General features: G+C 35.9%; 1 protein-coding gene across 2 annotated transcripts in view; it reads left to right on the forward strand.

Annotated features, from left to right (window-relative positions):
• The window catches only part of Unc5c (unc-5 netrin receptor C), a 345405-nt gene that overhangs the window by 277742 nt on the left and 50264 nt on the right, over positions 1-17399 (forward strand). For both annotated transcript variants that reach the window (XM_031375664.1, XM_031375665.1), the window contains exons 6-7: positions 2522-2689; positions 5088-5252. In XM_031375664.1, coding sequence (XP_031231524.1) covers positions 2522-2689; positions 5088-5252 — 333 coding nt within the window. The remainder of the gene's footprint in view (positions 1-2521; positions 2690-5087; positions 5253-17399) is intronic.

Here is a 17399-nt window from a genome sequence, read left to right on the forward strand (position 1 = left end):
GTGGATGCTGACTTCTCTGTGATCTTTCTATGATGGATAAATATGTGTTGAGTCCACTTCCATGTTCTTATACGACTTATAATGTTTAATTCTCGTATCAAACTGAAACGAACCTAAAAATATAGAGATTAAGTTATTTCCTCTCCATCAGTACCATTGTGTGGTTGTGTACTGGCAAGATGAGGAGTCACAAGAGCAGAAACCATCATGATGTTCCAGATGCTGCACATACTGACTCTTTGCAACTGCCATTTTAATTACAGGATAGATGCATTCTAAACTTTTTGTAAACCCCTGATTACTCTGGGGTTTAATTTCCTAGTCCGGATAAATGGCTACATTGAATTGTGAGCAATTGTATTTCTTAAATCACAAGAAATTGTTTTGTACTTTTTATCTCAGTCTAAATTGCCTGAAACACTTGATTAACAGCATTTAAAATGCGAAGAAGCAATGGGACCCAATCATAGTATGTGCCAATCGCAAAAAACTAATGAAGGCACACTATAAATAGATGTATTCTATAGGTATTTAATACAGATTCAAATCTCTTTCTACTTATAGCATAATTTCAATATCTGCAACTGCAAAGAGAATATTGTTATTAGAAAGAATCATACACAAAAAAAACAGAAGCATTTTTAAACATGAGCCAGGACCAGAAATAAAGCAATGAGCAGCTATGGCTTTAAAGATAAAATTGTAGTCCTTTTGTCTTTTTCTGTAAAATAAAGGGATGATTCTAGTATCTGCAATAAGTAAGTGAATAAATAAGTAATTCTGATTTTTTTCCACATCACAACAGACCGGTCAACAGACGGGTAACTGTAGATGTGGCTTGGAACCTCAGCTTCCCATGCTAGTAAGCAGTGGGCATGACAACACTTTGACATTTGAGATTTTACAAAGCTAAGCCAGGAACTTGATTTGGGAGCTCCAGTTGAAACTTTACCTGTCAACTGTCTGTCCCTGAGTTTCATGGCTCCATAAATTGAATTGTGCAAGGCTCATGAATTGGGCTCATCAATCCACAGACATACATATCTAATCATTATTTCTTCTGAACTTGTTTCATATCTCCTTTTTCATTACTGTCATTTTGGGTTTATAGATGTATATCTATTAAGAGAAATTTAGAAAACACAGAAAAGGTCAAAGAAGAAAATATGTTTGACCCTGTCATCTACTGATAGTATTTTTGAAATGAATATGATACCACTAGTATTTTGTATGGATAGGTAGTACATTAAAATAAAAACTACACATTACTTTTATTTAATATATAATGTTAAACACATAGGTTTTATTAGAGAACCACTTGCTCTACCATTTTAATGACATCTATGAAAATATACAACTTAAGTTTCCTATTTTTTAACATCATAGGTTCCTCTAACTATCACACATTTAAAACTATCACAAAAATACCTTGTTCGTGTCTGTAAACATAGTTATATTTATTTAATGATGAGTGAGTAAATTTCCTAGAAACTGTAATTTGTAGCAAATCATTTGAATGCAAAGAGTCTGTGTTGCCTCTGTAGTTAACTTTTTTCTTTACCTTTGGAGGCAAATGCATACTCTTGTTCCAGAGTATTTTAACTCCTGGCAAATAATTTATATTTAAAATTGTTTCATTAAAGAGATACATAAATGTTATATACATTATTGGGCTATTTATTAAATCATGCTATTTTCTAGAGGGGATGTCTAGAAATGAATAGTGTGAGTAGTGTAGGATTCTGGTTTTATAGTTTTATATATATATATATACACACACACATACATATACTGTCTATCATATAACATTGTTAGCATTCTGCTCAAGATGTCACATATATACTGACCCCTGCATCACACATCATGATTTATCTTCTGCAATAGATGTCACATATATAAAGATGTCACCTATCTACTGACCAATCTGTCACATACTATGATCAACCTTTCTGCACAAGATTAGTATCCATTTCAAATGTGCCAATCAGTTGGCTCAGTCAGACTGCCAGTTTGTTAAAAACTCAAATGCTATAAGATTTAATTCTGTAATTGGGTGCACATGTAGGTTTGTGAAACTGGATAAAATTCCTTGAAAAGCTGTGATTTAATCATTTGTTTTATTAAGAAGTCAATGTAATTTCATTCACTTCCCATGCTTCAGCTCACATGGCATTGGGATGTAAACATTGATTATGTGAGATAAACGAACAAGAGTAATTTTTTTTTGGAATTTAACTTGGTAAATGGATATTTTACCAAAAAACAGTTAGCCAAGGAAAAAGGACATTGTCTTATTCATTTTTGTAAGTGAGTTACTTATGGAAAATAATTTTGTGTATCTCTATTTACATTCTCAGCTATCCAGAAAAAGTATTCACTGCTATCTGTGGCCTCCTCTAGCATTGAAACCTTGCTCTTCTTATGGTTGCTTAGGGTATGACTCTGGTCTCTATGTGTACGATTTGTATGTGTTGAAAATTCCTGTATATTTAAGCCACACTTTGTGATCTGTCTCCTTTAGTTAATGGTGGCTGGTCCACCTGGACAGAGTGGTCTGTGTGTAACAGCCGTTGTGGGCGAGGATATCAGAAACGCACAAGAACCTGCACCAACCCTGCCCCACTCAACGGCGGGGCCTTCTGTGAGGGGCAGAGTGTGCAGAAAATCGCATGCACTACGTTATGTCCAGGTAAACAAAGAGCTTCTTCTTCCAAAGTTCTCCATCACTCAGAAAATATGTACTAGAAGTATCTACAAACCCCTAACCTAGACTGAGACTTACGCTGACCATTATTTAGATTCACTCTACACTCAGTGTTTACCTGGCTGAGAAGTCAAATTTCTCCAAGAGTTCTTAACTTTATCATCTAAATGTGCAACATGCCGTAAGAGGATTACATGCACCATGTCATCCTATGTTTCTAGTTAAATTGCTAGAGGCAAGATTGTACATCCTTTCATTCAAATGACTTGAACAGCATTGAAAACCACATAAAGTTGGAAATAACTACCCTTGATCTTCAGAAATCCAGGAAAATTAATAGGACCTGAAACTTAGAAAATGTTTTATACTGGAATATTTGATGTGTGTTGTCAGTTTCTGGACAGTGGCAAATAAAACATTTGGAAAGAATTAAAAGAAAAGCAAAGCTTCGTGACACGTGAGATAACGGATCTAGAAAATACAGCACAGCCAGCTCTTTTCTTATCTGTGTGTCTTGGTCATCTGTCTTATAAATTATCACAGTGGTTCCTATACCAAGATTGTGTCCTGTTGCCTCTTGGACCATCAACTAGTATTTCATATTTCTATCAGATCTTGACTCAAGGTAAATTTGAGTTAACAGTTACTCAGATCCAAACCAAATCTCAAACTTATTAAAATGCCTAGTCATATAACATATCCAGAAGTTAAACTAAAGTTGTTTTTTAAATAACCCATAAATTCATTGTACTCAGTGGTTAGGATTTCTGTTATTAATATCAGCGTTTGAATACACAGCCTCCTTAGCACTCTGCTTTCCCCAACTTTTTACTGTTCATCCTTTAATAGAACATTCTTCAGAACTGGGAGGAAAGAAAAATGTTATCTACAGGTTATACTTTCAACTATTGATTCCAAGTAACAAAATGGTTTCCTGCGCTGAACCACTGAGGGCTCTTATTTATGGAACACATTTGGACTTGAGGGTGAGCTTAGAAGCTCAGATTTTCCCATACACTGCCCTTTATTTCACATAGGTTCTGACTCCTATAAATCAGAGTCCATTGACTACTTTGAGTTGAAAGAACAATGTGGGTACACACACACACACACACACACACACACACACACACACACAAAGGCACAAAAATATACAGAGAGACGCATATATACACACACATGGGTATGTGCCAGTACTTTTAGTAACAAACACATAATGGTTGATCTGCAGCAAAGCAAATATCACTGCTTTTGTAGCTGGGAGTTTGATGTATAGCTGACTGTGTAGTATGGAGATAGTAATGTGCTCCTAAATTTTGAACATGGACATGTTTCTACCCTAGTATATATTATAACTAGTATATTTAATTAGTAATAAGGAAGACTTGCCAAATACTGTAAGCTACTAAAATTTATATTAGTTTTTTTTTTTTTTGCATTCCAATCTGAGAAGTTTAAATGTTCAATAAATGATGTTTGGCATTGTCTTATGTGAAATCCTAGCTAATCATAATTATTTATGTATTTCAAGGAAAATTCAAATACCTTTTAAACTTGGCTTAACAGTTTAATACTATTTACTTGATATACTTCAAAGGATTCATTTTGAAGTATAACAATCTCTTCTACTTTTCAAAGTAATATCAAGTTCTATGTTCTTGAGATAGAGATATCTCAGCTCATTATTACTGAGCTTTTGTATGATTTATCCACCCAAATTAGAATGAAATTGAGTCAATTCTGTATTACTATATCACTGCTAAATTACAAATTTACTTAAATATTATTTCAGTGTGAATAGAAATGTGTACACCATCAAATAATAGAATGGAATCACCAAATAGGCTGCAAATAATACTGTCTTTACAAGAATGACTAGCAAAGGTTTCAGCTAAACAACGTGACCTGGATGGCAAAAGAAAACAAGGATCATAGAGATCAAAAGTCTCCAGGAGAAGGGGAAGGGAGACCGGATGAGTTTGTTCATCACTACATATCCTTTGCTTCCAATTTTTCATACATGTTTTGCTTTTACTGTTTACATGATGCTATAAATGAAGAAATCTTCAATCAAAAAGGAGACCCTCTAGTAATCTTTATATTATCTAGAAGCCTCCCTGTAGTGAATAAAGAGAAAGTGTGATTATCTTGCTTACATTGCTCCTGATATCCCAGTATGCCTCCCCTGACCCACTGGAGGGAACAAAATGCACAAAACTCCCATAGGCTGAGTATGAATCATTCACTAGAGGCTAAAGTGAATGCCAGGCTTCTCACTGGTGTACCTTCTTCTATTCTTGTTGTTATGTTGGAATTGAGCTGTGTTGTTTTAATCAATAAGTACTGCTCCTTCTGACCTCATGCTGCCTTTTTTTCATGGCAGTGGATGGTAGGTGGACTTCGTGGAGCAAATGGTCAACCTGTGGGACTGAATGCACCCACTGGCGCAGGAGGGAGTGTACAGCACCAGCCCCCAAGAATGGGGGTAAGGACTGTGATGGCCTAGTCCTCCAATCCAAGAACTGCACTGATGGGCTATGCATGCAGGGTAAGTCAAATTGAAGAAAGGCAGGCATTGAGCGAGGGGACTGAGACCAAGATCATTTGGATATCTTGAAGGAATAATTGAGAATGTTGAACAATAAAATTATAATGATACAGATCTATTTAGCTTTAATTCATACTTGTTAAGAGCTAATATCTTGGGAACTGGAATGAATAGTAGTTGTATAATTAACAACTGTGACACACAGTATTGCTTTCATTCAAGTAAAAAAAAAAAAAACAATTCAGCCATTTCCATGGAGCGGCTGTCATTCTTTCTGTGACCAGAGAACTGTTAACCTGAGTTAACCTGAGTTGTATTACCTGGCACATAAGGGTTCCTTAAACTCCTCATAGAATCAAAGCATGTCATCTAACAAGAGAGCTATTTATTTCTAATTCATGCCTAGCAGTGAACCAACATCTTTGAAATATAAAATATACAAGGACAGTAAATGTTTCTGAAGGTAGTTTTATGAACCTACAGTAAATCTTTAGTAGGAACATCTTCACGACCTCTTGAAACTGCTGGGTTTGTGTTAAAAAGTACATCATGGATATAATTTATCTTTTTCAAGGAGAATAATTTTGATAAAATATTTTAATAAGTGTAAAAGGAGACTTGGGTTCTGTGGTATATGCAACAAGCTATATTTTCTATTTTTCATGTCTTATGTATAGAATTTTTTTCTGTGAAAGGGTAGCTTGCTTTGAATACTTGCAAACTCCCAACTATTTGTTGAAGAGCTTTATCCTCTCTGCTTCTGACCATGAAATACAGTGCCTAGAATTGTTCAGGCAGATGGATTAAACAATGTGCTGTTGTGAATGTGAACTAATAGTGGCCAAATGTTTATGTTCCTCATGCTCCCGCAAGTATAATGAGATGTATTCACAGAAGGGTATTTGTGTTTGTTGTTTAAGAAAGAACAAGTATTTTTGTTTTCACATATGCAACTTTGTTTATTTTTCAGAGTCTATGTATACACAAGGACCTTTAAAAAGAAATCTTGTTTAAAGTGCAAATACATGATCATGTTACTCAGATTGAATAAAAATCCAACAGCCTCTCAATTGGGCTCCACAAATACTACCATGGCTACTAAGCTTCTGATGATTAGAGACAGCTACTGGCCACAAAGGCAAAAATAAAGGGAAAACATCTGATTTATTAGTTGCCTGTCTAGATGTACAGACTTCATATCCAGAAAGGGGTTTTAGTTGAAGACCAAAATAACAACATGAATATATCACTTTTATTATTTCATATTCTTCTTTAGTATGAAACAATCTGATTGACATAATTGAGAAGTACAAATATTTAGAGGGTTTGAGAGGTTGTTTTTCTTCAGTACTTTCATCCTGTCTCAATACAATAAAAACAGTTTTGAGTACTATAATACCTCTTACCTCTACTCCATGTATTTAAAATTCCAGCCAACATAGATAACAATGAATGTAGTGCTACATGTATCTGGGACTTTGGGACTTTTCTTATAAAAAATATTTTCTAATATATGACATTTGTTAAATACACACCATTCAAACTAAGACCTCATACCAGCAGTGCCTCAATATCTAGACCATCTCTTGTAGTCATAATGGGGCTTTACCTTATGATTAGATATTTGCCAGCAATAATGGCTTGCCGTGTGCTTGTAACTAGGAAAGATGATTTGGGACACAGGTGGTATTTTTGCTTTGTTTGTTTGTTTGTTTGTTTATGTGTTGTCTTGCTGTTTTTCAATCAAGTCTCTTGTTGGACAAAAACATTTTGGAGTTTGGATTGAGGTCATTCAGGTAAAAAGAAATCTTTTTCTGCTGCTGTGATTTCCTATGCTAGTACTTCCTACACAGTCAATAAATTCTCTCATCTGTCCTCCTAGATCTACTCTGGTAGAGCTGAGAATTGTAGCCTATACTACTATTGATTTCCTGGGGGATAAAACAACGAAAGAGATATTGCTTTGCAGTATAATTACAGTATTTTACAGTGTTAACTTCTAAGCTTAGAATTTCTGGTGAAGTATTGCTACCAAAGTTTTGCAAAGAAATAATATTACCCTTGGGTTGGAAAACAAAAGCCTACTTAGTGACAAAACTACAAAGCTTGGAAGAGAGACAATGCCCATGTTTAAAAAAAAAAAAAAGAATGAACTAGAACAAAAGAGTTGTAATTGCCAATGAGGAATTTATCATCTACTATGCATTTGCTTTGGGTTAATTCATATCTTAAATGTGCTAAGTTGTTTATTATAAATGATATTATCTCAGCATAAACCTTGTCTACTCAGTGTCAAACCAGGTATAAAATATAATAATTAAATGTACAAATAATTCTAATAATTCTGTTATGAATTTTGGTATACTGTTGTATAAAAGAAGCTCTGAGTTCCTCATGGATCTGAGTAGGATCTGAGAGTTTCATAGAATCCATAGTGTATTTTTTTTCTTAATAAGAGAAATTGGCATTTAAGGTCTATGATAGAAAATGCTTTTTTCAATATTTAGTCATTATTTTCCTCAAATCCACCAAATTCTGAAATATTTATTCCTTTACCACCTAAATATAAGCACCTTTGATTCAAAGCTGTAGACTATAAGTTAAAATGTTACAGTTTTAAATATGAGTATTCACAGAGAGAGACAGAGACAGACTGACAGACATTGAGAAGAGACAGAGAGACAAAGAGAGAAAGACAGAGACAGAAAGAGACAGAGAGACAGAAAGAAGGGTGGAAAATCTACATTTGCTAGGAAGGCAATTATAAGGCAAATGGAGAAGAGGCTGTTAGAGATGCCAGAATGACCAAGGGCCAAAGTGGACATAATTTGAGGCTTAGAGTACATGGTAGTTAGGATTAGATTTGGGATCAGAGGCTTTGTGAAAGAAGTGGTCTGACACTTGGAACAAGGACTCAGAATGAAGCTGCAATTCATTAATGGTTGCAAAGTATAAAAAAAATCTAGAACTTTTTTGCCCACATTCCAAGGAAACCTCAGGAAATTCATGGTAACAAAAAAAGAAATGAAGTCTTCGTTTAAGTAAAGTCTGTAGGAAAACCACAGTACTATCTATACCCAGCTGTGGTGTGCAGCTTATTTATTCTGCAGTGAACAAAAACCAGGAAGATATGCTTGCAGTCACTTCTGAGGCAGCATAGCAGACAGCAGATTGCTACACAGGTCCCTTCTGCAATTGCAGTGTATTGGTCTATGACAAAAGGAGGCCATTCCAGAAATCACATGAAATAATAAAGTTTAACATCTCCCAAGATTAAGTGTAAAGGACAACCTCCAACAAAACAAACAAACATTCTAATCACAGGGACTCCGGGCAACCTGAATTAAAATATACAATCAATAAAAGTATAAAGTAACTCTATTTCACAATGAAAGAATAGAATCTTGTTGTTATAAGGATGGGTACATTTCAAGGAATCAAATGTAATGCGGAAAGAATGAAATGCAATGGTTGAAATTTAAAACTCCATAGAAGAGTAATAATTAAATTTGGTTTAGCTGTAGATAGAGTGAAGAGAAAATCAAGAAAGAGATATAATAGAAATGAAGGAAACAAATGAAATAAAAGTAAGTTGTGTGTACAATAGTGAGGTCACTGGAGTTAACAGGAACAAATCTGACACTAATTAATCAAGAAAGCAACATTGAAAAAGCTTCTTAGACAAAGAAGCAACAAAGTGTTCATTTGCTTCTCATAAAACTCACTATGTCAACAGCAAAATCTAAACTTAACATTGATGCTATCAAAGAATAATTGAGGGCCAGCTGAAATTAAAGGGAAAGTAAATAATATTAATATAAACTATAAGATGCTAGAACTAAGGTAGGACTTCAAATTTCCAATTTTTTTTATTCTGGAAAAAAATAATAATGCTGTTCACATTTGATTTTATTGGCATAGGTTATCCTGATATAATGGTAAGACTCTACAAATGTATGAATTGAATATATAAACTCAAGGCTAAAAGTTTAAGAGTACAGAAGCAAAAAAGGACAAGGTACATACAAACAATAAGTAAGATGACAGGAAGAAATATACATATTTCAAGAACTACAATATAAGTTTAGTTAAATTCACCTTGTCATTATAACTTTAAAACCTATAAAAATCTAGGTTTATGTTTTTTGATGAGTTCAATGCTTAAATCGTACTGAGAAAGATTAAAAATTAAGACACAAAACTTATCTATTTTAATGGCTGATTAACATTTGACTATCTATTTTGACCATTCTCTTATTTAGTTTTATCTTTTATTATCCCTAAGTACATATTAGTTACTATTCATACTTCTAATTTATAGAGTTAATTTGCTTGGATACTGTATGTTTGAAATGTTTAATTTCCCTTTGAAAAAAATTTTCTATTGTCTACCAAGGTTCTGATGGTTTCATAAGACATCTTAGTGCAAAGACTATATCCCTGATATTGAAGCTGACTACAGAGGAACACATTCAGTGTTGACTTCTAATCTCTGCAAATAGACACATATGCATGTCACACACATAGATGCATCTCTCTCAAATAGACACACATGCATATCACACACATACATGCATCTCTCTCTCTCTCTCTCTCTCTCTCTCTCTCTCTCTCTCTCTCTCTCTCACACACACACACACACACACACACACATATACATACACACAGAGTTTTGAGGATCAGTTATAACATTATTTAATATTTTGAAGAGATGATTATGCTAAATGTTAAAGCAGATGTAGTAGAAACTTGTGTTTTACTAGTAGAAATTCAGATCATAATTATTTCAGGAAAAATTGAATTATAATATTCCATAATATACCAATATTAATTGAGTGAATACATGTCAAGGAATTAATATAAACACTGCATATATATGTATATGTCATATATGTCTATACACTTTTATTTGTTTTTATTTTTATTATGATAAAGCCCTTTTAAAATTTTTTGAGCACTTCTTGTCTATACAAAATATCCTGATCTCATCCTCCCACTAACTCCTCCCAAGTCCTCCTCCTTACAGCTCCCCTCAGCTCCTCACTCCAGCTTTATGTGAGTGTGTATGTGCGTAAAACCAGTGAGTCCAATTAATGCTACTCATACACGTGTGGGAAATCATCAACTGTGGCATCCTACCAATGACTACAAACCAAAGAAAAGTAGTTCTCACTTCCCCAGCAGCCAGGAGCTGCCAAGAGCTCTTTAAATGGAGATGGAAACTCCAGAGCCTCTTCTCTATGCTGGACAGTTGCACTGGTCTGACTGTGTGTGGGTCTTATTCAGGCAATACCACAGCTGCTATGAGTTCATGTGCCCAGCAGCCATGCCATGACCAGCAGACAGCATTGCCCCCCTACCCTCTGTCTCCCGTAGTTCTTAGAATCCGGGCAGCTAAAATATGTGTCTCCCCAAAGCTGAGCACCCACAATCCTAAAGAAAAAAAATTAAATCGTAGTGATTAAGAAATACATAAAGATGCATGCACTGGAATATTTTCATAATCCAAACCCTGAAAAGCAGGTTTGGGATTTATATATGCATTTTTCTATAGCTATATAAAAGTAAGCTTAGGAAAAAATTGTTGAAAATTATTCTGTTCCTGGGTTTATGAGATTACCAATAGGTTTTTCATTTCCTATATGATTTCTCTTCTGCACATTTATTTTATACTTAGTCTTCCATTACATTTCTAGTTATAAAGAGCATTTTCAGAAAGAAGTGTGTTAAAGAAAGAATAATTTCCAGGCATCATCTGACACTGGTTCCTCTGAATCTGGGATGTAGCAACATTGATGGTTTACCTTGAGATCTTGGTTATGTTGATTCAAATTAGATTATTAATAACAGTATTTAATAAGATGCTGGAGAAAAGTCTAGCTGTAGAAAAACAAGTTTAGCAAGAGATATTAAAAGCTAGTAAATCATATAGTTTGAAGACATAGAAATTTGGAACTGAATTATGGTTTTCCAATATTTCCCAGTTGCCTGTCATGCTCATCTCACCCAGTGCTTACAAACACCCTTATTCTTAGAATGTTGATATATCAGAGTCATTGTGCAATGCTGAGAACTGACATCTGTGCAACGAGATCCAAATATTTAAGATAGTGCCAAAGCTCCACTCCATTTAGGCAATCTACACATACCTGTTCATTTAAAGATCACACAAACGGGGCAGGGGAGGGGCATAGACTTATTGACCTAAAACAAAACAAGCAGTTGCCACTTAGAGACAACACATTGGTCCCTTCAAACCAAAACATTGAGAGAAAAGTGTATTGTCCTAAAATATTCTAGCAAAGGTAATCGAAGGCATCGGTGTCTCCGAATAACTTCCAAAGAAATTGGACTTCTTTCTAGTCACACACTTACTCTTGTAAAAGAATGAAATCATTTCAAACACTGGAATATTTTAGTGCCCGGGCCAACATGGAATTATATCAAACAATAAAAGTTCAAGGATAGGATTTTTCATATTGAAGATAAGAAAACATATATCTAGCTGTTGTATATGATAAAGAAGTAAAGTTCACAACACAGTTCAATGTTTTTATGCAATAATGCCTACTCAGAAGGCAGTGCTGTAGGGACTACTGGACTGATTTTCTATTGAAATACTTCCACTTCTTTATTATCTCAACGTTATATAAAGGAATCTACTCCCTGTATTTGAAATAGGATTACATGAGATGATTTGATGACACAGAGCAATAGAGAAAGAAACATAAGGACACACACAGACAGAACAAAATAATAACAAAGCCCATAAGAAATCTTTTAAAAATGCTAAACCAACAAATAGGCTTGTTTTATGTTGAATACATTGGTATTCAACATGTAATGTCTTATAATAGTTTTATTCATCTTTATCTTCCTTTGGAAAATAGTCATCCAAAGAATAGATGGAGTTTAGTTTTAAATGTGGACTACTGTGTTAAATTGGTACATTCTTGTGAATTTTATCTTTTAATCCCATTTAAATTTGAATTTCCACGTGGATATGTCTAAACGTACAAATAAGACCTTGGAATTCTGTCTTGCTGTAGAGAGTTTATGCTATAGACAAATTATAAGTTGCAGTTGCCAAACCAGAACTGCCTAGAACAGTCTGCATCAGTGAACCTCCTGACTCTGGGAAATTAAAATGTTATGCATTGTGCAAATTTAGCACTTTCTGCTCATTAAAACATTTGCATGTCACACGGCTTGGCTCTTCCATCAGTTCTCACCAGAGGAAGCAGCAGAACTCTCTGCATGTAAATTTCAGTGTGGACACACTGCATACCGGGCTCCTGCAAAACCAGGTGCTTATAACACAGGGAAATCATTTACCTAACAAATCACCCAAGCCCTGGCTTCAGAATGATGTGTTTATAACTGCCTACGGTGGGCACTTGCCAAGGTGCTAGTCACTTTACAGCAAAATTCTTGTCAACACAGCAGTTCGGGAGGAAAGTGTAGCTTGAGTGTTAGACAGTGAGCATTTTTTTATCTGAAGCTAGAAGTTGATGTCATAGCTGGGTTTCTATAGTTCTTGATATGCTCAGTGTCCCAGATGGCAAATAAATATTCTGCCCATGGACTTCCTGCCCAACACAGTCCTCGACAGTCTCCAGCATAATCAGTGTGGTCTGCCTTTCTACTTTCTGGTAAAACATTTTCCTGCTTTTGAAAGCAAGGATGTGGTCAGAAACTTTAGGCCACAGAACCCTGATACACACCTATGGAACCCAAAGAGGCTAGCGTGAGGAGACAAACGCCAGAACTTTCACCTCTGGTGGCCTCCCTGGGAGATCAGGAGAAATAGAGCTACATAAACTGAGAAAAATGCCACCATGCAGGCAGAGCAAAATGGAATGCTAAACTGACTTTTATTTAGCATAAAATAAGTCATCAGATTGGCTGATACTCTTTAGGATTATGTCACATTGGTTCAGGATTCCACACTGTTTTACTCGTTCTGTCTAAAGTCTTTGTTAGGAGGGAGGCATGATGAGTGTACCACCCCTAAACTTACTAATGTTTTATTCTTCTTCTAAAACATTGATGGCTTTGGATGGTCCAGCATAAAAAAGACTTGGGCATCTGACACCTACGTAAGCTTGCTTCTGGTGAACTGAGATGAGTTTCAGGCAATTATGCTGCATCTTCCACTATGAGTCCTGGAATAAGACCTTTCCCTGCTGGGCTGTTAATCATCTGCTGCCTGTTTTCAGAACCTGTGCTGGCAACTATTATAAACAAGGTCATGAACCATCTTAGTGTGGCATGGTTAGTGTTCCCTAAAAGATGGAGCAACAATAGCCACAGGTACCTCAGCTGCACGGCATCCCATAGAAAAGTGCTCCTTTCCATTTTTGCTGTCATGTCTTCAATTTTACATATTCTGTTGCTTGGATTTGTGTAAGCCCCGTCAATAATGAACCCTCAGAAGAGTAGGTAAACGACCTTGTGTGTTTTTAACAAACCTGACCTTTGACATCATTAGTGCTCTGATGGGTTTATAAAATAACCCCTGATGTGGGAGGAGGGGGAGAAAAGAACCTGGGCATGTTTATCTTTGAGTCACTCATGAGGCTTAACAAGAAAATTTGCATCAGAAGAAATGTGATCAAGATGCGAATATCCAACATGTTAGGTTAGTGTGCAATCATGGGCAAACAGACCAGGCAGCCAGGTCAAGGGAAGGGGCAAGTCTACCTGGAGCAGATTCTTCTAATGATCAGATCTTATGTGAAAAAAAAAAACTTAGAAAGTTCCTAGTGAGTGTATGTCTAATAGATAAATACAACTAAACTGACTAAAATTTGGTGATTGGAGAACATTAGTTTGAGCCAGATGTGGTGGCTCATGCCTATAATCCCAACACTTGGGAGGGTAAGGCGGGAAAACTGAGGCTGAGGCTAGCTTAGGCTACATAGTGTGTTCTAGACCAGAATGAGCCACACCTTAACATCTTGTCTCAAAGATTAAAATAAAAAAAAAAACATAATAAAACAGAAGAAGTACAAACTTGCAAAGAATGTGTAACACACTTGTGAACTGTTGAATGATGCTGTGCCGCTGTGGAGTTATGATGATGTCATCATCATCTCACAGAAGAATTGGTCCTCTACCCTAAGGTCTCCTAACATCCTGAAGCCTATTTGTGCATGTTATAATCATACAAGCAACATCATATCAGGTGGCAGTAAGTAAACCATGGAGGTATGTGAAAATACTTATGAAGCATAGCATCTTCATTTTGACTAGCTTGGCTCCAAATGTACAGAGTTTTAATTCATACAGCATCTATGAGCATGCTTTACTTTTCAATATTCCCTAAGTCGGGGTCAATAGTTCTCAAATTTTAGAGACCCTGAAATTATCATATCTTATTTTTATAGTTAAAGGAATTTCAGCTTTAATTTTAATCCTATTCTGTTTTAATATTATAAAGCACTGTTAGGCTGTAGCTAAAATTGTTCCCGTCTACAGTCTGCAATGTCACACATGGCCAAATGGAAACCAAGATGACTGCAGTTTCACTTAATTAATACTCAAAAGATAGAAAAGAAAATCACTTCATAGATGGAGTTTTTGACTACCACTAATAATTGTTCCATTGTGCAAAGTAAGAAATTGAAACAATGAATAGAAACTACTGACCCTCTGGAGACCCACAGGCAAAGGTTGGAGCCACTATATAAACCCAAATCTTTGTCTATTTTTACTCCTTTTACAATATGAGCTCCTTTAACAGGTATTACTGTTATATTGTTTTTGATTTTTTTTTTCTGGGACTTGGAGGATACTATGCAGGCTTGAGGATATAAGTGCTCACCCATTGCCTTCACACAGTGCTAACATTCCTGTAGTCTCAGGGCTGAGGAGATGGAGGCAGGTGGATTGCTAGGGCTTGGTGACTGCCCTGTGTATCTGAATTAATGATCTGCATGCTGTGAGTAGAATGGTTCTCCCCACACATAAGGGTAGGGATCCCTAGCTTAATTGTCTTTACCAAAAATAACAGAGCATCTCGGTTTTGACTAGCTTGGTTCCAAATTTAAAGGGTTTTAATTCTACAGCACTAACATTCATATTTTCCTTTTAAATATGGCCAGAGATTTGTTTCCATAGTGACTCTAAATCCTGTCATGTTGACAGTCAAAATTAGCCTTTATAATTATGTATGTACCAAAAGATTTCTTATAGCATAAAAGTGGTTAATATCAAATTATTTTAGTCATAAAGCTAAGATTATTTTTACTGTCATCTAATATTCATACATTACTGAAAGCAAACTCCTTTTGTAAAAACTAGAAACATAAAAGTAGTCGATTTTAGGGGGATGGAAAGTAAAAATTCTAGACCTGATCTTGATAATGCCCACATGAAAACCCCAGGCAAATAAACTGTATTCAGGCAGGCAACTATAAAGATCTCAGGTACTGGACATACTCTCAAAGATTATGTGTTCTTACTAAAATTTAAAACCAAAGAAATGTCTCTTTCCATTTTAAGATAGTAAGACATATTTCTTTCCATTTTAAAATAGTAAGACATGGGCCTTGGTTTTCATAATAATTGGACATCACTTGGAAAATATTGGCCCAAATGTGAAATGGACATGCTGGGGTTAGGCAAGGCAAAACTGAGACATCAACATGATTGTCAAGAATGGCTGGAACCATTTCACTTGTTTGAATTTAAACTTGGATACTATTGGAATCATCATTTCTAGCCTTTGAGACCCAGCCTCCTTGACTGGAAGAGTTTAGACAGCATGATCTCTTGAAATGATGGTCTAGAGAATTATGAAATGCTTTTGAAGCTAAAAGTGCATTTTACAAATTGCTCAATAGACCTGCTCTTGTTTTCAAGTTGTTTGTACCTTTCTTGAAAAATGTTCTCCAGGATGAGGGACAACCAGAGGACCTAGGGGGCAGCCTGCAGACAAAGGAAGGCTGATGACCTGAGTCTCATACCCAACCCGATGATGGGGGAAAGAACTGCCTCCTGAATGTTGATCCTTGCCTTCCACACATATGCTCAAGTGCCTAAACACCAATACTTATAGACACACACACATAAGTGCATATAATAATAATCAACTAATTTTTCTGCATAATGAATTCTTCTATTTCTAGTACTCCAAGTTAGGAAAACTTTGTCTCTAAAAAACATATTTTCTTTAAGAATAAAAAGTTGTTTATTCTCCTTTTATCCTACTCTGGAATTGGCTTCATATGAGCTCAAATGCTAAGGCTATTGCATCCTACCCCGGGCCTCCCTCCTATGACAGCCAAATATCAATCCAAGTGATGTAAGTTTGAGGTTATGGAGGGCTTTTTGTTCCTAAGAATGTTTGTCTTGTTTTAGGACATTAAGTGCCCTTGGACCTCAATTACTAAATGCCAAAACAAGCCCCCAAATGTTATGAGAATCCAAAGAATAGAAACCAGCACGTCCAAATCCCTTGCTGAGAAAATGAACATCTTGGTTGGGAAATCAGGCCAGTGTCAGTCTTCACTCCGCTCCTGGAAGCTTGCTCCTGAAACATATCCCTGTATGGTTGCCAGAAGCCACAAAGGCCAAGCACAAACTCCTTTCAACAGGGACAGTAAAAGAGTCTATAGTACTTAAAAGAGGGCATTGCCCATGGCATCTCAGAGAAACTGGGCTCCTTGGCTCTGCAGTCAATAGGGAGCTGAAATTCAGGCAAGTTTTCTGAGGTCACTCATTAACTAGGCCACATTCACTGTAGGAGAAACCATCTTAGAATCCAGAGTGTCAGCAGAGCGTAACACTCTGCTTCATAATGATATTGACTGTGATTGTCATTGACTGATGGAGTATAAGCACCTCGTAAATCTGATTTCTCTTTTCTCCAGCTATGGAAGCAAGTACTATAGTCCTCTACACAAATCAGAAACCTGACATTTGGGGAAGAGCTCATTTGGTCAGCCTCTCCCAGCTTAAGAGAGCCGGGATTCTTACAGAAGTCCACCAGGCTGACAAATTCAAGTCAATGAACTCAAGTTCACTATGTTGGCTAGCATCCCTGGTGTTCTTTCATTTGGCTTTAGTTTAAGTCTCAGAGAAGTTAAGTGAAATCCCTGAGATAGGAACTAGTTTCTAAATTGACTCTATAAAACTATCATC

This window comes from Mastomys coucha, unplaced genomic scaffold (assembly GCF_008632895.1).
Source record: "Mastomys coucha isolate ucsf_1 unplaced genomic scaffold, UCSF_Mcou_1 pScaffold16, whole genome shotgun sequence".
NCBI classification, from domain to species: domain Eukaryota; kingdom Metazoa; phylum Chordata; class Mammalia; order Rodentia; family Muridae; genus Mastomys; species Mastomys coucha.